Source organism: Zingiber officinale, chromosome 2B (assembly GCF_018446385.1).
Source record: "Zingiber officinale cultivar Zhangliang chromosome 2B, Zo_v1.1, whole genome shotgun sequence".
NCBI lineage: Eukaryota > Viridiplantae > Streptophyta > Magnoliopsida > Zingiberales > Zingiberaceae > Zingiber > Zingiber officinale.
In genome coordinates this window covers 138261151-138285387 of record NC_055989.1, presented here as the reverse complement: position 1 = coordinate 138285387, position 24237 = coordinate 138261151, and the positions used below count along the sequence as shown (strand labels likewise).

General features: G+C 35.3%; 2 protein-coding genes across 2 annotated transcripts; one reads left to right on the top strand and one right to left on the bottom strand.

Annotated features, from left to right (window-relative positions):
• The first annotated feature begins 2543 nt into the window (after positions 1-2543).
• LOC122048761 (ABSCISIC ACID-INSENSITIVE 5-like protein 7) lies at positions 2544-20341 on the top strand. Its single transcript, XM_042610287.1, has 3 exons — positions 2544-3116; positions 3207-3275; positions 20276-20341. The coding sequence occupies exons 1-3, from the start codon at positions 2544-2546 to the stop codon at positions 20339-20341; spliced, it is 708 nt and encodes a 235-aa protein (XP_042466221.1).
• A 280-nt stretch (positions 20342-20621) lies between these two features.
• On the bottom strand, positions 20622-22074 carry LOC122048760 (glycine--tRNA ligase, chloroplastic/mitochondrial 2-like). The gene is made up of 3 exons (XM_042610284.1): positions 21540-22074; positions 20959-21042; positions 20622-20732 (listed from the first exon to the last, which is right to left on the bottom strand). Exons 1-3 carry the CDS (start codon positions 21669-21671, stop codon positions 20622-20624), a joined length of 327 nt encoding a protein of 108 aa, XP_042466218.1. The 5' UTR covers positions 21672-22074.
• Between the last annotated feature and the right edge of the window lie 2163 nt (positions 22075-24237).

Below are 24237 nucleotides of genomic sequence, written 5' to 3'. Positions count from 1 at the left end.
CTATGCTCTTGCGACGCCACGAAAAAACTCTCCGACTCAGTGCTGGTTTTGTTTTAATTCTATTGTCGGTATTTTCTTTATCTGTCAATTCTTGTACTTAACTCTGTAATATTCGAATTGATAGTGATTGCCCAACGAAAGTGGTCAAGGACCACGGGCCTTCGAGTAGGAGTCGTCACAGGCTCCGAACGAAGTAAAAAACACCTGTGTCTATTTTAGTTTTCCGCTGCGTTTATACTCATCTTTATCGAATCGATATTCACCCCCCCCCTCTATCGAATCCAACGGTCTTACAATAACAACATACCCTACAAAACAAAGTTAGCACATAATAATAACATAAAATAAATGTATGACAGTCACTGGACTATCCGGTTCTGACTTCGAATTTCCAACCGAAAACCCTAGGTCGAACTGACGCCTACTGTTCCCTCCACGAGGAACGTGTCCTCACCTTCTCCACTCAGGAGAGCATACATGATGTCAGTCCGGTCTCCCAGACCGACTGGACTTTCTGCCTAGGGTTACCACCCCTTAGGATTTTTCACCTCCTAGGGTTACTTCCCCCTAGGACCTAAGGTTACCCTCCCTTAGGATTTCCACCACCTAGGGTTACCACCCCCTAGGACCTAAGGTTGTCGCCCCTTAGGGTTTTCCTCCACCTAGGGTTACCACCCCCTAGGACCTAAGGTTGTCGCTCCTTAGGATTTTCTACCTGCCTAACCGCAGTTAGGACTTTCTTGCAAACTCATTCACATATGTTAGATAATAATTAACCTTAACTTTGAATCCCTTTGTCATTATCAAAACTTGGATTGATCATCGGATGCTTCTCACACCAACATATTAGTCATTGGTGCAGTGGTCAAGGCATAGAGGAAGACATGCTAAAATGCCCCAAGTTTAACCCCATGACCTAATGTGGCAATATTCCATGCCTCAACCACTGTACAATCTCGAGGAGAGTCAATTCAATATCTAAAAAAAATGATCAATTCAATACCTACAAGCTCTTATATAAGTTAACTTTATACAATGATCTAACTTGCGAAATAATTAATATCATAGGGAAGCACTTGCATAATCACTTGTTGGATGGTTACTATCAATAAGTGGCAGATCTAGGGGGGAGCGAGGGTGTGCTTGAGCATCTCCTTGCTCCTAAAAAATTCCACCAGTATGTTGCAGTCTGAGAGGTAACGAGAAAGAAGGCAAGCTCCAGCTCCCTTCTTTGAGCACCCTCTTCCTTTTTTTGTATGGATCCGTCACTGCCATCAATCTTGACACTTGAGGTAATAAGTCAACATCGAAGCCAAATAATCACTCAACCATTCAAACGTATACTCCATGTATTAACCAAATGATATAGTTTAGCGGCATAAATAAAAATAGTAATTAATTATAGATAAGAGATCAATTGCTAAGATGAGGATTTAACCACAATGAAAAGCATGTAATTATCACTATAAGCATTTTTGAAGACAAATCTATTATCTATGGATAATGATTATGATAAATATTTGATCATAAAATATTATCATTATTGTATTATTTAGTGGTGATACTATAAAAATAGATTACCCTTCCCTCCCCCTTATATGTGCTAATCTTATCATTCATTGATTAATTCCCTCATCCTGTTAGTTATATTACTTAATCCCCATGCATAATCACATTTTAAAATAAAGCAATAATAATATTTAATTTAGACTCGTTAATTCTTTCTAAGCATTTTTTCATTCCTGCGCAATTAATTATAAAAAATTATTAATCTAAAATCTACAAAGAAAGTACGTAAATAATAACTAGGGCAGCAAAATGTTTGAGCCGGTCAGGCTCCTGAATTCTGGTTTCTGTAATTGAATCCGTCAAAATTCAATCAATCAGAATCCTTCAATTGAATGCTGCATTTACTAAAAACAATAAAAACGGCGGCCATTAAGCTTTCATAATCCCAACAAGCTGCAGCTTAGTTTAGCAAAAGATGGATCAATTATCCCACGATTTTGAATACATTTAGCAGAAGAACCGAAACCCTAAAATTAGAGCCTAATTAAAAGGCAGTTGACTTTGTACACAATCAAAATGTTAGAAATTATGATAGATATTTTGTTTTTTGTTTTTTGTTTTTGATTGGTGACGATATAGTTTAAAAGCTTGTGTTGAAGGTTGGAGCGATAACGCAACGCCCGCGCTACCACAATGATCGCCCCACTCGTTGACTCCTTTCCTCTCTCCTCTACAAATCTGCATCTGCAGTTCGTTGCGATATTTTCTAATTTCTTCTTCTTCTTCTTCGTTCTTTTTTCTTTTAATTTAGGTGTTCACTTTTGCACCGCACGCAAAAGCCCACCGCCCGATTCCCCCGCCGCCCGGTGCGATCTCCTTTTAGCAACATAGAGAGATATTTGTTTTTTTTGTTGTTGTTATTATTAATTATTATTATTATCATCATTGATATTTTGTTTTAGAGAGAATTCCAATAGCTGTGCGATCATGATGAGTGATTAGTGGTTTCAGATTCTTGTGAGTTTTGGCGACGGATGGGGTTGGTTTCGTCCGACAGAGGCCAAGGAGCGCTGCCGGAGCACCACAACATGAACATAGATGAGCTCCTAACGTCGGTGATGGGCGCAGCCGGCGGCCAGCCGATGCTGCACAGGAGAAAATGGTCGGACCTGCCGGATCAGCAGATGATCGTGCATGAATTCGGGGAATCGGCTGCGCTGGACGAATTCCTGATCCGGTCCGGCGGAATCAACCTTAATGCCCCGGCGGCGTCGTCGTCGAAGCTTTTGGGCGTGGATCCGGTGGAGGTGGTGCAGAGGCAGCAGCAGCAGCAGGAGCAGTGGCTCCAGTACCAATTGCACGCCAACCAGCAGCAGCAGCACAATTTGGCGATGCTCAGCGCGGGCCTTCTGGATTCGGCGGGGCTGGCCGAGGCCCAGCAGCTTCTTATGCAGGCAGCGCCGCAAGCGATGGATCACTCCTTCATGGAGTCGAGCGCCACCAGCGAGGCGCCAAAGGCTGTGGGGAAGCGGTGCATGGACGAGAGGAAGCAGAAGAGGATGCTAAAGAATCGAGAGTCGGCGGCACGGTCCAGGGCGAGAAAGCAAGTGAGTTGTCTTTTTTCCTAATAATTTCGTCTGCCGAGTAAATCTTACAAGTTAGCTTGTGGTTTTGGTGGCTGATCGTGTTGTGTTCAGGCGTACGTGAGGCGGTTGGAGGAAGAGCTGGAGCACTTGAAGAAGACGAACCATATGCTCCGGAAGCAGGTTCAATTTTTTTTTTTTTTTTTTTTTTGTCTTTCTTTCTTTTCGTGTGTTTGTTGTTAATTTATTTATATATCCCTGGCCGTGAAGACAACAATCAAATCAAATCAAGGCCACATTAATTATGGTATATGGCAATGCTATATTGTAGGATAGGTATGGTCGATCGAAAGAGAAGGGTGAATATTGATTCATTGTTTTTTTTTTTGTTTCATTGTGTGTTTATTTTATTAGAATTAGTACGTAGCAGAATATATACATAAAATAATAAGATAAGATTTATTTGGTTCCCAACCTCCAGGATCAGTGCATCTAAAGTTTAATTATGGGAGGTGGTCGTCCACTAATATTTTCATTTTTGAAACTTTTCAGAAGCAGAGAAATTCGTTTTACAATTAATAGTGCAAGTATAAATAAGATATAAAAAATAAGTGCAACTTTTAAATAGAAAATATAAACAAATTATTACGATCGATCTGGAAGTCCTTAGCACAACACACCCTTTCGGAAGCTTCCCCGGTCGCAAAGTTTAGTAGCATGTTCGTCTAGGCGCAGAGATGAAGAGGAGGATAAAGAATGCATTTCTTAAACATAGAGTCTTAGTCTCCTTTTATTGAGTTGGATCAATCTTTATCTGGATCAACTCTTATCTAGATGAAGTTATATCTGGATGGTCTACTGAACAGATTTGGGTCTGGTTCAACCTGAGTCAAGTCTCATTCACCCATTTACGTTTGTCTACTCTCTTTTTTGCTTCCATCTTCAAGTTCCTACAGAACAACTATACAAAATACAAACAAGCAACCTAGCCTATATCAGTAAGTCTACCTGACCTACTAGGCTTACCTTTTGCTTGGATGTCACTCCTCCAAGAGTTCTCATTACTTAGGGTTACCTCCCCCTAGAGTTTTCTACTACCTAACTTCACTCACTAAGAATTTCACTACCTATCTTTACTCACTGGGATCTAACTTCACTTACTAGGACTTCTACTACTTGACTTCACTCACCAAGACTTCCACCACCTAGTTTCACTAACTAAGGGTTCCATTACCTGGTTTCACTTATCAAGACTTCGCCTTGCCTAACCTCCAGTTAGGATTCCTTACTAGTCATCTAGTCCTGACTAGGTGAATGGAAAAAAAGCACTTTGTTCATTGCTTGATCATCCAAGTCGACTCCTATGTCTACTTAGCTGACTAATTTATTGGACTCAATTCTAGTCAATTTGAAATTCAATTATAATCATCCTAATAATTGAGCTCGCCTATGTCAAATACTACTTTCTCTCAATAGTATAAATTTCTTAATTCTCATAACTCACAATCAAAGCTAATCTTTCACAGCTTGATTTCACCACCCAGGGTGTATCCTTAGATCTCATGTGTCATCCTTCATACAACCTTGACTCTCTCATCGTTTGCCTTCTCTCCAACTGTTGTCAATGTTCCTCATCCTGTGGTCCCTTGAATGTCACATACCATCCTTCTATGATTTCTAAAAGCTACCAAGTACTAAGTCATGCTCCATGAGCTACTCCAACACCACCTCAATTCTTCTTATCTAGCGGTCCCTTAGTTATCTCATACACCCTTCTCTAATTTCCTATGGATCTCCAAGTCACTCCGTATGTTGCCTTGGCCATGCTGCCATTATCCACATTCAACCATTCAATTCAAGTCACGAGCTCTCCAAATTGCATGTGTGTTCTATCAAGTCTTTGCACAATTCAAACACATATATCAAAATCATAGGCAAGGTGTAATTTAAATCTTTTGTACAAATATCAAAATTCAATGTTGAATCTGACCACTGAGAGCATGATTGCACTAATAATGACAATTCATTTAAATTAGAAAAAACCAATACCAATAAATGAAATGGAACCTAAAACTATCTTCCCCCTACATATATGCTCCCCCTAGAATTAGGAATTTTCCAAATCATCCATCAATGGAAGATAGGTTTTTAATTTAACCCTTTCCAATCTTTCTCTCTTTGACACACATTGACAAGATACATTAATAATTTTCCTATTATTAGTCTTGTGCATCTAACATGATCATTAACTTGTACTCAAAATCTCTAGATGGATTCATCATGAATATCCAAGTTAACATAATCTCAAAAAATATTGAATATGTTAATTTTGAATATTTTGCACTTTTTTTTCAGTCGACTATCTACATGGTCCAATTAACTATACCTAAATCTTGTCTCAATTATGCTAATTTCTAAAATACATTAGAAACTATACAATCCTTTGATAATTTTAAATTTACATTTACCTAATTTAGTTGGTAAAAATATTTCATCAAAAAGCTTTCCAATTCCCAAGTTAGATATTTTTCTAAAGACTAGTTAAATGGTTCGATGAAACATAACCCTAAATCCTTAGTTTTAATCCAAGTCAATTGTCTTTGCAAAACTCAAACATAAATGCTCCCATTACATCAATTTATTTGACACCACATACAATTCAAAAGTCATTTTAAGCTATTTTCAGACCCCTATGAAAATGTCACCAATGTGCTAATTCTAAATTGAGAAATTGAGATTGAAACATCCTCTGTATATATATATTAGTCCTGGGACGGGTTGGCGGGGCGCTGAGGGCGAGCGTATTCATCTTTTGCCACTATATATATATATATATATATATATATATAGAGAGAGAGAGAGAGAGAGAGAGAGAGAGATTTGATATGTTGAGCGACACTTTGTGCGCGATTGTGAGCGAAATCCGACGTGGGCTATCTGACGGGGCCAAAACCTAATTTTTTTAATATCTCTCTCATTTGCATTCAATAACTTTTCTCTCTTATCTGCATGTAACAACTATAAATTTTTTTTAATTTCTCTCATTTGCTTGCAACAACTTTACTCTCTTTCTTTTTAAATTAAAATAATATTTTATCTTCTCTCTCCTATTATTATATGCAAAAAATTATTGTGGTAGTGATGATACAACGTTATAGAAGTTACTATGCAGTAGCTGCTACAACATGTAGCAGTTATTATGCAGTAGCTGCTACAACTTGTAGCAGTTACTATATAGTAGCTACTACAACGGTGCAATACTGCTACAATGGTGCAGAAGCTGCTACAACGGTGCAGAAACTGCTACAACGGTGCAGAAACTACTATAACGGTGCAGTAGCTGCTATAACGGTGTAGAAGCTGCTACAACGGTATAACAGTAGCTGCTACAACTTGTAGCAGTTACTATGCAGTAGCTGCTACAATGGTGCAGAAGCTGCTACAATGGTGCAGAAGCTGCTACAACGGTGCAGAAGCTGCTACAACGGTGCAGTAGCTACTATAACGGTGCAGAAGTTGCTACAACCGTGGAGTAGCTGCTACAGGGTGCAGTAGCTGCTATAACGGTGCAGTAGTTGCTACAACAGTGCAGAAGCTACTACAACGGTGCAGTAGCTGCTACAACGGTGCAGAAGCTGTTACAACGGTGCAGAAGCTGTTACAACGGTGCAGTAGCTGCTACAACTGTGCAGTAACTGCTACAACTGTGTAGTAACTGCTACAACATAGTAGTTACACAATAACACTGATACACGTTATAGCAGCTACTATACAGAAGCTGCTACAACGTGTAGCAGCTATTGTGTAGTAGCTGCTACAACGTTGTAGCAGCTACATCACCTTTAAAAATTAGCAACACAGTGATTGTTGCATGCAATCAGATGAGAGAGATTAAAAAATTTTATAGTTGCATGCAGATGAGAGAGATATTAAAAAAAAATAGATTTTTGCCATGTCAGATTTCGTTCACGGTCGCACACAAAGTGTTGTGTATATATATATATATATATATATATATATATATATATATATATATATATATATATATATATATATATATCGAACCTCACAATACTAAAATTAAAGAGACTCAAATTAAATAAATCAACTCCAAATGATAATGCATTACAAACTGGTTCAATTTGAAACCAAGACAATCTAAGTTTAAACATCATATTAGTGAATAAAATCTGCAAAAGAACAGAGAGTGCAACCAATTAGTGAGATGAACTCAACCGACTATCAAAACAGATAACTCAAATCCGACTAGAGGACCCAACAGCTTAATGCAAGTAGAAAAGTAGACTAATGAAAGAAGTCCTCGTGTGTGCACTGCCAGGTACAAGAAGGCTCATCCGTTATGCCCCTCCGTCTCCTCATTGCCTACACCACATGGATCTAGTGAGTCTAAAAATATAGTAGTTTAACCTTTATATAAATAACATCTATTCCCATTTAAAAGAAATATTTGATAAATTATCATGTTAAATAATAACGGAGAATAACCTCTGACTTCAATTTCATGAACCGCCAAACTACCCTAAATTAACATTCAATTTTTATCTTGTGTTATCTTTTATTTTACTTGTAAGATTCATAAATTACAAGAATTCATATCATCAAGTGTAACTCTTTTATACCTTAACCTCTGATGTTTGGCCAAACTTTTTCTTAGTACGAGGTTGGTAAGGTTCACTGGACCTTTCTTAAGCTGGATTTCCAAACCCCTTTACTTTGGTAAGGTTCACCGGACCTTTCTTAAGTTAGATTCCCAAACTCCTTTTGATTTGGTAAAGTTCACGAGACACTTCTTAAGCCGGATTCCCAAACTCCTTTGCTTTGGTAAGATTCATCGGACCTTTCTTAAGTCAGATTCCCAAACCTCTTTTATTTTTGTAAGAATTTCGGTATCCTTTAAGTCAGACTCCCTACCCGCTCCCTCCATTTTGAATCTTTAATATGATTAGTAATTTAAATTAATTATCAACTTAATTAACTAAATTAACCAGATAGATTAATTTTCAATCCTACAATCTCATAAATTCTTAACCTAATTAGTTATCTAATTTACTAAGTAGACTAATTAATATCAATTACTAATAAATTAGACTGATTAGTTATTTCTTTAAACAGATCCACAATCTTAATTATCAGTCATTACTCATTAATCAAATAACCATAATTATTACCTATTAATTAGTCCATCCATTAATCATCTTATTAATTAATCGGTCACTTTAATCAATTAACCAAATAAATCTCATCAACTACTTGTTAATTAACACATTAATACTAGTTTACTAAATCTGGAATATAAGTTCAGATCATCAATTAATCCATTTTGAAATTTCTTAACCAATTTCATCAACTAAATCTTAGATTCATTAACTAACCTCAATTAATTACTTAATTAATCTCTCAATCATCTTTGTTAATTAATTAATCTATTAATTTTACATGCTCATGAGCAACGTTCTTCATACAACAATAGTACAATACTTCTCCAATCATAGATAAATTAGGGAAAGACCAGTGAAGGTAGTGGCTCCTTCCATATATTCAGCTATGAGAATTAATTATCCAATTATATTATTAATCATAAAAAACTAAAGCTTTATGCGGAATACCAACATATCGTGGTTTTGTCCAAATTTTTCTACAGAACATGATTTTGGATGCCTAAGCCTATAAGGGATCCGCCTAGAAACATAGGATAATGTGTGAATAGAAGTAAAATACTAATGTCTATGATTGAATATGTTAATCAGTAAAGATCAAGACCAATAACATGGAGAATAAAACTTACGGATACTACAACCCGCATGGTTCAGTAAATATCAAAAATTATAAAAGCAAATTTATCTTGGTGTTTTATGTATGGGAGATCGCCCGTGAGACGTAGGGAAATACGACCTTAAACAGTTCGACAAAGTTCTTCCTCTATCTCTTCCAAAGTTGCTAGGGTTTGGATGACTGACGGCTTTCAAGGGTGAGAGGAAAAATAAAACTTGTATTTAAAAGGATAAATCGGATTGGATTACTAGCAAGCCGGGTAGGGTTTATTAACCTATTAATACTTTAATTACTTAAACTCTTTAGTATAATCATAACTTAAATCTTGATTAGTTTAAGTGAACTGATTTTTTTTTAAACGCTACAAAGATATTATTCATCTCCAAACCTATAGGTGAACCCTAGAACCCTTCCATACCCCAAGTATGCATTCCTTTTGATCCAAAGACCATCATTCCTGGTAGATTACATAGGGGTATCACTATAGCTATCTTTTCTAGTCACCCTTCTAAGTTTAAGTACCTTCCCAATGTTTCTTAACTTAGATGGTTCACCTATACCATAATCAAATGCTACCCTAGCATGGTATTTTTTTCCTCTTGATGGCGATGATCAATATCCCAAACTAGATCTATCATGCTTTGGTATTTATCTTCTTAGAACCATATCTAGGTTTTTAGACCCATTTGTGGACCTTTCAAAAAAAAATTTCCCCAAATCCTCAAGCTTTACCCTCAAAGATAGCTTTTTTTAGTAGCTATAATCTATAATTCTCATGCATCCCTTACATGTTCCTAGACCTAGACATGTGCCTACCTTTCTTGAGTTACTTTCCTATGTTCATATCTACTTTCCTATCTTTAGGAAAAGTAGTGTTATTATGAAAACTACTCCTATAATTATCATGATATTTGAAAGAAAACTGTGGATAGGTAAATGAACATAAGAATTTTGGCTATGCATGAAAAAAATTAATATTTAAATTTAAATAAAGATTTGAAACCTTCTCTCTTACTATTGGAGTTCTTTGTGTGACTTCTTATTCTTCACTACATTTCTCTTCGAACATAGTGTGGTAGTGACCCCTTTCTCAACATGTGAAGCAAACTATGTGGTCTTTCTTCTTTGCCTCCTTGTTTTTACCAATTGAATCATTACAAATATGAAGTTCACTAAGTTTAAGAATTTTTACCTCTCTCATGATGAGTGACCACCTATTCTTGTAGTGTCCTCTTTAGTTACATCTAAAATATACAATATGCTCCTTGGTTCTTGATTTGGGTTGGGCATTTATGGATTAAACTTCCAATTAAGATTACTTATTCAATTGATGTGGGACTTTTCCTCACTCTGAAAAGTGGAGGATGACTCCCCACTTGATTAATCCAATGAAGAGAGTTTTCTGTCCTTATTAACTTCCTCATGATAGGAGCTTGAATTTTGTTCCTCTTCTTCAACTTGTGGAAGTTTGAATTTTTTTTGTACCTCTTCTTCAACTTGTACTTGAGCTTTCTCCTCTTAGACTTCTTTCTCTTGCCTAGATTCTCATGGTAATGTATGAACATTTTCCAATATCTCTTGTATCTTCACACACCTTGATCTTGTTCAAAATGTTCTGATGCATGACTGAAATAATTGACTTTATGATGTCTTTGTTTCCTTTGTAAATTTTGATTTGCAACATAGTTCAATATTTCTTCTTGTATCCTCTTTCCATTTTCATCCCTAGGCATTTCATTCTCCTATAATATAGAAAGACTTCTTAGAAAATTATTCTTGAACTAATACTCTACCTTTTCTTTCAAAAAACTAAAGTCTTCATTGTATGATGGAATTTCAAAATCCATTCTAGCCTTCTCTTTTTGCCTTCTTTGTGGCAAAAGGTGAATACGCTCGCTCCCAGCGCCCCCGTCAACTCGTCCCAAGGCCAACACGGAGGAGGTAAATCACGAGCGGCTACTAGCCTTTGGAATAGTGACTAGCACATAAGGGAGGTTATTTACCTCGACTTTGTCACTCTCTTTTTGCCTTCTTGACAGTTAGAAGAACGACCACATTTGATATCACTTATTGGGATAGATGTGGTTGATGGTCAATAACCTAGAGGGGCATGAATTACAATTGTACTAGCAATTGAGTTCTTATATACTCTTTCTAATGCTTAGCAAGGTCACACAATGAGTTAATGCAATAGAATAAAAGCATATAATGAATTGAACATACACACGATAATTGCTAACAAGGCATAAAATGTGATTTGGAACCCTTGTTCATATTCCATGACCTATGACTCATCTATTAGTTACTACTTGAAAGTTCATTATCTTTTTACTTTACTGATAAACTCTAAAGATGAAGAAACCTCTTACAGCATGTGGTAGAATCTTAGAGAGAAGGCTTAAAGGATTACAAGATGAGGCTTAATATGACCTAAGCAATCAATATTTTGAAAGTCTTCAAACGTCCACCTTGCTCCCCATTAGATGTTTTTTGATGGCTTCAATTTGTGTTTGCAAATGACTATTTGAGTTGACTAGATTTTACCATCAATTAGTTGGGTTATTGTAGCTCTTAGGTCATTCGACCATTGTAATGCTACTTTATCTTATTAATGACTCCTTTTGACTTTCCTACCATAGCATAAATCAACTAATTCTTTATCATTTGATTAACCACAAATCAATTGATTGTCTAGTCAACTCAAACATATGAAAAAAAATATTTTATGCATTGGATAATCATCCTAAATTTACTCTTTAGTTGATACAACTTACTAGTCGATTATATTCAGCTCCAATTGACTTAAACTTTGATAATGATCGTGCTAATGATTGAGTCTCACTTAAGTTAAAGACTATCCTTTCCCAAGAATACAAATCTCCCATCTCTCACAACTTACAATCAAAGCTTACCTTTTGTAACTTGACTTCACCACCATGGTCATCTCCTATTAGGTTACTTATCACTTGGCTACATCAATCCCTCGACTCTTTGCATGTGACATTTTTCTACTTCAACTACATAGCTCGCCTTCTCTCCAACTAATTCAAATCAATTGTGATTGTTTCCTACATTTCCTTTGATAACTACTTCATCTAGGGTTCAGTAGTTGACTAGACTAACCACAATTCTGTGGCTTTGACTAGATTTAAAGACTCATCACTTTTTTCTTTGATTGCTTCATTATTTGATCCATCCAACCTACATCAATTGAATGATCATAAATAATAATCAATTGGTCAACTTGAAACCAAAATTAGTTTCTGAGTCAACTATCTACTCAACTTAATGATTAGTCAACTAATCCATTAGAACCAACATATAGAAGGTTTCTGAGTTGATTACCCAATCAATTGATCATTAGTTGACTAACTTGTTGATTATGACCCATCTAATGACTGAGTCCCTATAATAAAAGCTAGCCTCACTCGAGTATATTTTCTATCATAACTCAATTAGCTAGTCTTTCATCACAAGACCCTTGCTTATCAAATTTCTCATCTCTGAATGCACCAAGCCCTTGAATCGTTGTGTCATCCTTTTCACTCTACTTGTGTAGTGTCTCCGGCCATCTTTCACCTCACATCTCTCTTTCAATGTCATTATTCTTGCTCTACTTATGTACTCTACTTTGGAGACCTAGCTACTTCTGATGCTCTTTGTCCTATGGTTCATCGAGTCTCTCATGCCATCCTTCTCAATCTTCTATGGACCATGAGACACCAAGTACTCATGACCTTAACTAAGTCAAGTTATTTCCATCAAATTCCTACCCACTTAAACATACAAATCAAATACAATGCAAGATCTAACTTAAATTCTTTGTACAAATATCAAAATCCATGGTTTCACCAGAGCACATGGAGACTTAAATTTTCAATAATTTTTTCATTTTTAATGTTTGACAATCTATTTAATTTAGAAAAAATAACATATATATAAATAAATGTTAAAAATATAGTAATTGTAAAATGGAACCTAATCTTAGGCTCCACTTATAAATAGACTCCTCGAGCTAAAATAATTTTTAAACTGCATCTCCTCCCTTGTAGAAAATATAGGTCTTCGAAGTTAAGCAACTTCTCCTTTGAAAATATCAAAAATGAGTTTTTAAAAATAAACTAGGGTTGGAACTAACTAATGGATGCATCTACCAATCAGTTGATTACAACTATGTTAGTTAAGAAACAATCAATTGTGTTCTAGTAAATCAATTATGTACACTAATTTTCAAAATTCTACTATAAATTCTAGAAATTTCCAAAACAAATGAAATTATAAACAAAGTTTATTAGATGTGGTATTTTCATAGAAAGTATCCTTTCTTGAAAAATTAGATTAATTTTTAAAATGTGATCTTGCAACTCAAAAGCAATGTCAACCATATATATAAATATTTTACATTTATTTTTCTATGTTTGACCACTCTATGGTTATTTAAATGTTAAGAACAATTTTGGCATCTAAAATTAGTTAGAAAAATTTCCAAACCTTCGTAATTGTCGTTTGTCCCCTATGAGCTTGAAGTCTATAATTGTGCTAAAGTGTTCTATATCCTAAACCATCCTTGTTACAACTTGCCCTTTAACTACCTATTAACATATTGCAATTGATTGAGCTAATAGACAATTTTTTTTAAGATTATTTTCAGGGTTTTTATCTGTTCCCTTAATTTCAAGTTCTTGGCTTCTAATTTTTCAAGATCTTTTGGACATGAATTTTCTAACTTAGCTTCTAACATGACTGCAAATTATTTCAAATCAAGGTATGTACTTCTAACTTTACATAGTGATCTAGATAACAATGTAACTACACCATAAAGTTTCTTAGAGGGTTTTATCCATTACCTCACTTACTTTGTTGTCTAATTAATCAAGTGTAGCACCTCTTTCACTAAGGATCCCATGGCTTTCTCCATCCGATGATGTACTAAGTTTGTCGTTAACTCCACTTGTCATGAAAGTAATACAGACATTTGGCGATTGGCTATGACCCCGTGATTTACATCTCTTTACATAACCTGAGGACTTATGAGGAAGGTCTGGGGTGGGTGTAATTATCTTTTATTATAATTTTTGCCACAATACAAGGAATTGGTATGTATCCCTCCATCTGATGCTTCTACTGAAGGGCATTGGTTCTTCATGTGATCTGTTTCGTTACAATTGAAACATCTTGCCTTCTTCTTGCTCTTACTTTGACCCTCTTCCTTAGAAACTTCTTTGCCTTTTGCTTATCAAAGTTAGAATTCTTAAAAACTTTTCTCATTTTCTTTACTAGAAAAGTCTCTTCATTACTATCCATGGAAGAAGAATCTACAAAGACTCCGAATGATCTTTTTTGTGTTGTAGCTAGGGATAAATTGTCTCTCATGTAAATACCTTCTCAATCTACCAAACTTGTATGTCTAGACTTATGTAATTTCATAGTAGTGAAAAATCATCTAGAGTACTTACATCAAGGTCCTTTGACATATAGTAAGAGTCAAACATAGATACCCAATATAGTGACCTTGGGAAAGTGTTGATTGCACTCCTTAGCATGTTCCTATTAGACATAGATTCACTAATGCTTACCAAACCATTAATTAATTTTTTAACCTGGCTTGGAGATTTTCAATGAATTCTCCTTATTTAGCTTGATATTATTGATATGTCTTCTTGGAAGGTTCCTTTTTCCTAAATTACATTTAAGGCGCCTTCATGCAAATCCCCCAACTTAAATAATATAATTGATAGGCATTCAAATTGCGATACTCAACTTTACTATTGGTCTTAGAGTCTTCTTTTTTATTCCATATATTATCTTCTAGATCATCTTTGTCTATATCCCTATGCATCTCAAAATCATATTTCATTGTTAGCATTAAATCAAAATCAATAGTGAAAAATAACTCCATCTAGTGCTTCCATAGAGAGACTTCCCTTTCAAATTTCAATGAATAAATGCTCATTATGTCCATGATGGTATTGACTCCATGATCAGTCTCCACGGATGGGTCTAGTGGCTAGCGCATGAGGTGTTGTCACAATGAGATCTGGGGTTCGAATCTTGGCAAAGCTGAGGTAAATACCTCCCTTATATGCTAGTCACTATTCCAAAGGCTAGTAGTCGTCTGTGATTTACCTCCTCCGTGTTGGCCTTGGAACGGGTTGGCGGGGACACTGGGGGCGAGCGTATTCGTCTTTTGCCACAATTGATTAAAAATCATGTCTCTGAAGTGAACTTGACCCCAAATTTGTTTGTTTGGGAAAATAACTCCATCCCTAGGATTTTGATCCCAAATTTTTTTGTTTGGGAAAATAACTCCATCCCTAGGATTTTGATCCCAAATTTTTTTGTTTGGGAAAATAACTCCATCCCTAGGATTTTGATCCCAAATTTTTTTGTTTGGTTGACGGCTAGTCCTTTTGGGTGGCCTGGCTTAGATTCATAATGGTGATGAGAGGTGAATGCTAGAGATGAATAGCCTCATTCTTATAATATAAGTATGCTCTTGTTGTGATACCCAAAAGGTCATAAAATAAATTAGCTATGAAAACTAAAACAAAATACAAGAACATATCACATTACAATGATACATGGAATTTAATGTGGCTCGATAGCTCCAGACTCCTAGTCCATGACATATGAGTCTTTAAGTGGATCAATCTCAAAATCCTTTATATATTTTCTTCTCTTTGGTAAAGTGATAGAGATTGAGAAACCTCTTTCAAGTTCATCAATGATAAATACAAGAGGCTTACAATAAAGGTAGGATTTTAACAATAAGACTTAAATATAGAATAACAAAAATAAGATTTTTCTTAATAAGTTGCTAATTCTTTTGTGGCCTCTAAACCCCCTTTTAAAGCCTACTCTATACATCAAAATTTTGACACAATTTTGTTGACATGCACCAATTATTCGATTGATCTATCATGATTAGTCGACTATTTCGATTGATTTCAATGGACCGCAATCTTTTTTATGTTTCCCTTAACGACTGCTTCATCTAGGATTCACCAGTCGACAAAACTAGCCACTAGTTAACTAACCTTGACCGAATCCAATCATTTGTGATTTTTTTCCTTCCATTTCTTCAATGTTCGATTCATCCAATTTCCATCAGTCAATTGATTATAAACAATCAATTAAGTGATCAACTTGAAACTAAAACTCTAATGAGTTTCTGAGTTGTCTACCCAATTGACTCAACTATTAGGACTGATCAATTAGAACCAACATCCAAAAGGTTTCTGACTTGACTGCTTAGTCGATTGACTATCAATCGATTACTCATACATTTCTAGTTGATTGATATGTTGACTATAGCCCATCTAATAACTTAGTCCACTTGGATTGAAAGCTACTCTGGCCCAAGTATATTTTCTCTCTAGCTTAATTCACTAGAAATTGTATTTTACTCATGAAGTTTCTTATCTCTTGGATGCACCAAACCCTTAGTATATCAAAATTCATGATCCATGAGATCACTAAGAGCACCATCACACTAACAAAAATATGGATGACTAAATTTCTACAATACTCATGGATTTTCTTTTGCACTCTTGCACTACATAAACAACTATGCTTTGTATGCTCAAACATTATTGTGACTTCCCTTTTAGTATTCTAAAATTGCACAAACACTATTAATCAATACACTAATAAGAGACCTAGTGTATCACCTCTATAATGCATACACATTATTGACGAGTTAACATAGGTTCATTTCAATCATCCCAATAGGTATCACTTTATCTATGCTTATATCCAATAATTCTCTACAACATAATTATCATTTTCATCATTAATTCCATGCCAATATAATATATGGTTATATTCCCCTTACTATAGAAGTTATCTAATTTACATGATAAGCAAGTTAAACCCGAGATATGAAAATCTATCTTCTAATAATAATCAAGAGAAAAGGTTTAGTTTGTAGGAACATTTGCTTATCTAAACATCATCAAGCATATACAGTCTAACATCCTTAATTACATGCACAAAAGAAGATGAATCAACATAGAAACTAATAAATTTGCAATAAACTTAGCATAAGCATATACCATTTAGAGGAAGTACTCACTTAATACTTCTTGTAAACATATAGGTTGCCCATCAGGCATTGTTCCATTAGAAACAAACTCAATGTGGTACGTTTGATAATCAATAACATGAAGGTTAGGAGTTACAAATTTAGACATTATTTTTAGGCCACATCCAAAGAAAATGGGGCATCCAATGCCAACTATCCAAAGCAATACGACAATTATTGGTCATAGAAAACCATGAATATTTAATCCTTGAAACCACACCAAATTGCTCATACATCATTTGGATCATAGCCTATTAAGTTAAAGCACTTATTCCTCCCTTTAACCTCTCTCAAATGGCCTAGAACTAATTATTTAAAGAGGAAAACATGTGAATATTCATATAGTAGCAAGCAATTGTTTGTATGATTAAATATAAGTGAGCTCCCTTAGTAACAGCCTTAAATCTTGTCATCTTCTATGATTTACTATTCTCGCATTATTCTTTTTTCTTTTGAATGAACATTGTGGATCCCCATTTGATAGGGATGAGTTACAACACCAAGTTTGTACATTACATTTCAATGAAAATATATTAAATAGAATCTATTCTTGCAGCAAGATGTGATCAAATCTGAGGTGGGTTCAGTTTCAAGGTTGAAATACCAGAGACTCCGCCGCACATGCTCCACGACATTCTAAGATTATTGAAGGAGCCATACAGAATTCTGAAACTATATCATGCTAAGTTCTGAAGATTAATTCATCAGGTTTTATTGAGATGGTGAAGCAATGTTCAATGTGAAAATTTTGATTAGCAAGTTATTTATTTGTTCAGTTGATTCAGAAAAGTTCAGTTGAACATTCTTTTTAGTTATTTAGAGTGTTTTTTTTGTTTAGTTAAAGTTTGTTTAAAGTCCTGTTTGCTAAGATCATCAAGGCATTGAATATTCTACTAGAAATATTAGTCGAAGATGTTAATCCAAAGGTAATAATGTCACTCTACTATTTTCTTTCAGAGCCAAAAGTCAAGTTAAGGGATTTTTTAGTTTAAAGGCATGTAACACGTTTATACAAAGTGATTGTGGCTCTTGTATATGTGAATGTTTTGTGATGCATTAGGAGTTTGATAGATATCCTCATCATGTATTCTTTATTTACTCTAATGAGTGAATTGTGGAGGGACCATCATATGTTGGGTCATAAATCTATTGTGGAATGCCCCGAGGCATAACTGAGCCAGTAATCATGTGGTAGATTTACAACATAAATCCATTGTGGAAGCGAAGAGAGAACAAGATTATCTTTCCTCTTATTAGGAGTGAAAGAATGGAAAATGATGAAAATGTCAAATTATGTCATTCATTGCAATTGTGCTTGTGGCTAACACAAATGTAATAGTAAGAATTTGCAAGAAATTGCAATATTATTATTGTGTTACAATGACATTATTGATTCCCGCCCACATTATCTCTCAATGACTATGATTTATCTCTCTTATAATGATCTTGGGCAGGCTGACAAGGGCACTAGGTCGAGCTTATTCGCCTTTGCACTACAATGACATTATTGATGATAATTCATTGTTATTGAATTGGGGCGGTACAAACTCCTATATAATTCTAAATTTCTTCTCCTTAATATTGTTTTTAATTTTTAAAATCTAAAAGGATACACCATTTTATTAAAAAATTTAAAGGGGCCGGGTATTATTTTTAATTTTTCATTGAAAAGTGCCTTGTCTGCAATAAATTCCCATAATCTTCTCAAAAATTAGTCTATTTGATCAACTAAATTATGTCGGTTCAAATTTTTAACCTAATTTGGTTGAGATTTAAAATCAAATATTGCAAGACATTGTTTCTTTATTCACACTCCTATGAATAAATTCCTAATTATGATATCTTGTGCAATGACTGCCCTTTCATTGATGTACCCCTTTCCATTTGGTAACCTCACTTTAGAAAAAAAGTTGTTCACCCACTTGATTATGTTGAGGCGGTTAAGTTGAGGTAGCGAATGTTAGAGGAGGTGAATGGTGCCTGATACATGCACATACTATTTATAATACTCTTGCTACAATCTAGCAAGTTTTCAAACAAATTAGTGCAATGAAATAATTATTAATACACAATAGGTACTCAATCAATCACATGTGACATTTAGCTATCCCTTGGATTACTACTCCACGACTTATGATTCGTTAATAGATCACTCCAAGAAAACCTAACATTCTCGTTCTTAATCAACTACCAAAGGTTGATAAACCTCTTACAAACTCTAGGATTACAATGAAGTACAAGAGTAAGACTAAGAAGATTACAATAGGCTTCTAATAGATTTAACCACACTATTTCGCCAACCTTGAAGCCTCCAATGAGTCCTTATATAGCCTTCAAAACCTATTGATGTAATTTAATTTACTTCCAATAAGTCAACTAGTTTTCACCATGAGTCCACTGATGTAGAGAATTTAACCATTGTCAAGTAACAACATCCTTTTTTTTTCTTTCCATCTTTAAGACTAATTCCTAGCATCAATCAACTAATGTACCATTAGTCTACTATCCAATTAACTAATCTATTGAATAGACACTATGTGAAAAATGACTTTTTACTTCGTTGATTACCTGAAGTAAAAGACCTGTTTTTACCGAAGTAGACACGCGTGTAGTAAAAAGATTCATTTTACTTCGGATAAACTCCAAAGTCGTAGGCCCAGAAAAAACGAAGTCGTATTGGGTGTCGGGTTCGGACATATTACGAAGTAAAAAGTGCATATAACTTCGTCGGTTTTTAAAAACACCGAAGTAATTAATCCTTTTCGACTTCATCGTTTAGTATTTGTTGTGAAGTAATATACCTACTTTAACTTCGGTTAAAAATGAAGTAATGGATTACTTTTACTTCGTCATATATCGTTAATTCCTGAAGTAATTATCGATTAAATTACATTTAGCTTCGTTCTGGATCAAAGTAATAGATAGATACTACTTTGAAATTTTTGGTAATAACCGAAGTAGTTGATACTATTTTACAGCAACAAATTGTATTGCTTCGAAGTTATAAGTAGATTTTACTTCGGATTTTATGAATAAAGTGAGTATTTTTTCTCTTTTTACTTCATTATTTTTAGACTTCAGTAATTTTGAGCATCACAAAAGGTAACTTCATAAACCTTGATCAAAATAAGCCATGATTTCAGCATATGTTTATACAAAACAAATCTCCCTAAATATGATCAAAATAAGCCATAAAAAATAAAAAACATGTACTGATTCATTCACACAACCTGCAATTCACTTCAAATACGAGTACACAAATTCACTCCATTCAATTCTCACTTCATCATATTGTGTCTGCGTATAGTACTGGTTCTTCACACAACCTGCAAACTGCAATTTAGAAAGAACCAAGGGGCCATCTTCAGTCTGAAGTTTACTATAAGAACATATTACATCAACAGAGATAACCAGATAAAAAATTTAAGCTATCTTACAAGAGACAGTAAACGCATCAAAAGTTCCAATATCACTTTTTGAGTGACTAAACTGACACAATCAGTTATCTTTTCTCAATCAAAGAAGAAAATAAATCCAATCATCAAAACTTAAGATACCAACAGGACCAAAGTTAGAGAAAGCATCTATCATTGTTCTAATAAAAAAAAGATGCAATTACACTTCCAACAAATAGTAAAAAATATTGGAAAGGATCATTTCGAGCTTCGAGTTCTTACCACAAGTCGGCGTGGTGTACCATATGATGAAACTTCTCCACAACTCAGTCTTCTTTTTTTCAGGTACTCCACAGTGAGACTTCTAAGCTGCAAAGAGGAAAAAAATGGAAGAGAAAAAAAAATGCACCAGTTCTCCAATGGAAGACCCTAAGATATAACTATCCACTGAAATAATCATTTAAATTAGTAATATCTAAAACAAAATATAATGCTTGATTCACATAGTACAAAACTGTGTCCCACTTTACAGGATAAATTATGAGAAACACATTATCCAGATAAGGAAGTTACTTTTTTTCGGTGTCAAACATACCTGGTTACTTGCTTCAACTACATCATGAGGAGGCATCTCTTCAGTGCCAATCTCAAGAACAAATGCTCCAGGACGTTCCAATACCTTGAGGTAAAGCAATAGAATGGGACAAAAAAAAACATTACACATGATGAACCTTTGTTAATTTTACACAATAAAAATTCACTAATACAAATTCACGAATAATATTGGAGCAAAAAAGACCAAACAGTGTAAGACTTCTAAATTAATTCAAAGGAACATAAAGAGTTCCGACTCAACAGACAAACCAGTCTAGTTGTTTAAACTTTAAAGCTCTGTCTACTAGGAAGAAGGGAAAGGGGAAGGGAGGGTAGGAAAGGAGTGCAAGGTGGAAGGAAGGGGAGAGAAAAGTTCAGTTACTCAAACATGTCTACATGGAAGGAAGAGATTTTTACTAGACAGTTTATGGCATCACACCTTAGGGACTGCAGATCTTTCAACTAATGGAAATGACCAATCATTCAACAGTTGTTGCTTTAGGTGTTATAACTTACCAACAACTAAGACCATTATAGCCCATTAAGCAACATAATAAGACTAAAATTTGAAAAGGAATGAACCTTCTGCAATTGGGAATTTGGAATATTTTGAAACAAGAGATCATTTTCCTTGGAAAATCCTAATGGGTGCCCAAGAGCTTCCTGTGTCTTCAACCAAAGTTGAGCACATTGCCGAGCAAGACTGCAACACATTTAGAAACATATGCACTGAAAAATAGCTTAGTAGCAGCTTTATCTTTTAAGATTAATAATTCAAGAAAACTTTAGTGGATAAAAAGATTGTCATTCATCAACTCAAATTTTTAATTTAACAAAAATATTAAGAAGTATGAATGTGATACTCCATAAAAGAAAATCACTTAAATGCCAAGTTATTTTATCCATTTAAGTATTCTATCTTCATGATATTGCATCCAAAAAACCATTGTAATTGGTGTTGTCAAACGCTTCGTAACCTCGATTTAGGGGATTGGGTGGATAGACATTGCTTTTATGCTCTCTTGTCCACATCCTCTTCCCAAAGCCAAATAGAAAACTAACCATACACCATGACCTAAAACCTAGTAGAGACAAAAATCTTCTCAACTTGCTTAGATAAATTGAGATAAAAAATTAAGTACACATATCTTTAGATAATAGTCATTAGGTACAATCAATTTAATGCAATGAAATAACTTGTGAATCTAGTGGCTCCAAGTCTGCCTCCTCATTACTGAGTTTCTGCATTAAAGAATAGACCTAAAAATGATTGAAGAAGCCTGCCATAATCTGAACCCACTTAACTGCCCTAACAACCTTGGCATCAACATTTTTCTCAACAAATTGAAGGCGCATATGCACAAAGGTGTTCAAAATAGAGTATCCATTTGTATTGTAATCACCTGAAGCAAAAACATTAGACTGATTTCTCAGACTGTTGACTCAGTGGAGCCTAATTTGCTATGATAGACTGTTGACTGATTTCAAAATAGAGTATCCTCGCCCTTTTTCCAATAAGTAAAATTGTATTGATCCTCAAGATCAAGGGGCCGCAAGACGTTATCGGGAAGAGCACAAGCGACAACAATATGTAAGAGTGAAAATGCGAGTTTGCTTATTTTGATGGAACAATAAACAAATAAAAGTCACATCGAAAGGGAGCATTTTATAGTCTCTAAATATATGCCTCTATCATGACAAAGTTTCTTGAAATCGCAAGAACCTCAGCAAAAAGCGGATTACCAAATTGAAGAATAATCAATAACTAGCACAAAGCAAATAAACAAATAGAAACCATAAAAGTACGCACCTTCGTCGATCTGCTAAGGATCTATGAAGCCGGAGGCCGCCAGAGGACGGATTCGGCGTTGTGGGCATCTGCGGCTGTAGTTCCTGCGTCGCCGTCGAGCCTCCTGGCGAAGAATCCGAAGGGAAGGCGGCGTCGGTCGAGTCCCTCCTGCCGCCGGTCACAGCCTCGGCCATACGAGGGCCGTCGTCGTCGATATCGGCGGTTTGCGGGATAGAAACGCAAAGATTAAGCCCGAAGGCTCTCTTCGTTCTACTCCACGAGTTCGCCATGGCTTCGTCCGCTGCAAAGAAGGGGCAAGGCAAAAATACAGTTACAAAACCGGACCAAGGCGACACCCTTCCTTCAGGTCGCGCGGCTTGCGAAACAGGATCCCCGAAATCGCCTCTTTTCTAACCCTTCGCAGCGGATTTCGGCAAGGATCAGACTGCTGCGGATGGACGAACCCTAGGAGAAGGAAAAAGAGGTGGATCGATTCTCCGCTCAGAAGGGGAAGGAAGAGGAGGTCCAACAACTCAATTTCGGAAGAGGAGCATCAGAAGCCCTAACCCAAGAAAACGAAAGGAAGTGGGGGGAAATAAAAGTGGTCAGAGTCTCTTTGTAAAAATAAAAGTTAACTCTTGTACTATTACTTCGGAGTAAACACTAAAAAATGTATTCACGACGTTACTACTTCGGTATTTAACAAATTTCCGAAGTAATAACTTATTTCAGTTTAAAGCGAAGCCCGTGTTTTTAAATCTGCGAAGTCTATATTTGTATATACTTTGTCGGTTTTTGCAGCGAAGTTGCTTATACACTTTTACTTCGTATATTTAAATTGACGAAGTAAATTGTGACGAAGTAAAAAGTCATTTTTCACATAGTGAGAATATTACATTCATAAGCTCCTCAGCCACAATTAATTAATTTACAAGTCAATTGTATCACTCACTAATCGATTGATCCAAATCACAAACACCAAAACATTAAGGTTTTTGGTTTCTCTATTCCACTAATCAATTGATCCAAACCAGAAACTCCAAAACTTTGGGAATTTGGTTTTCTCCATTCCATCACAATCAAATTCAAATTCCAATTGATTGAACTCTTAATTACAATCATCATGATGATCAAATTCACCTATATTGAGTTCTATCCTTGTCCTATGCATACAGGTTACTCAACTCTTATAACTCACAAACAGAGTCTTACCATCATAGCTTGACTTTGCCCCTTAGCCATCTTTTGTCAAGTTACTCAGTTCCTCAGATGCACACATGTACTTGACTCCTCCAGATGTCATCCTTTATATATTTACCTATGTAGTATGCCTCCATCAACTATCATCTTCGCTGCCTCTATGCTTCTTGTCTTGTGATCCCTCAAATGCTTGGTCATCCTTCTTCAATCTCTATAAAACTAGAGCTATTGAGCTTCCAATTTTGTGGTGCCAAGTCATTGCTTTACAGCTGCTCCAATACCATCTCAATG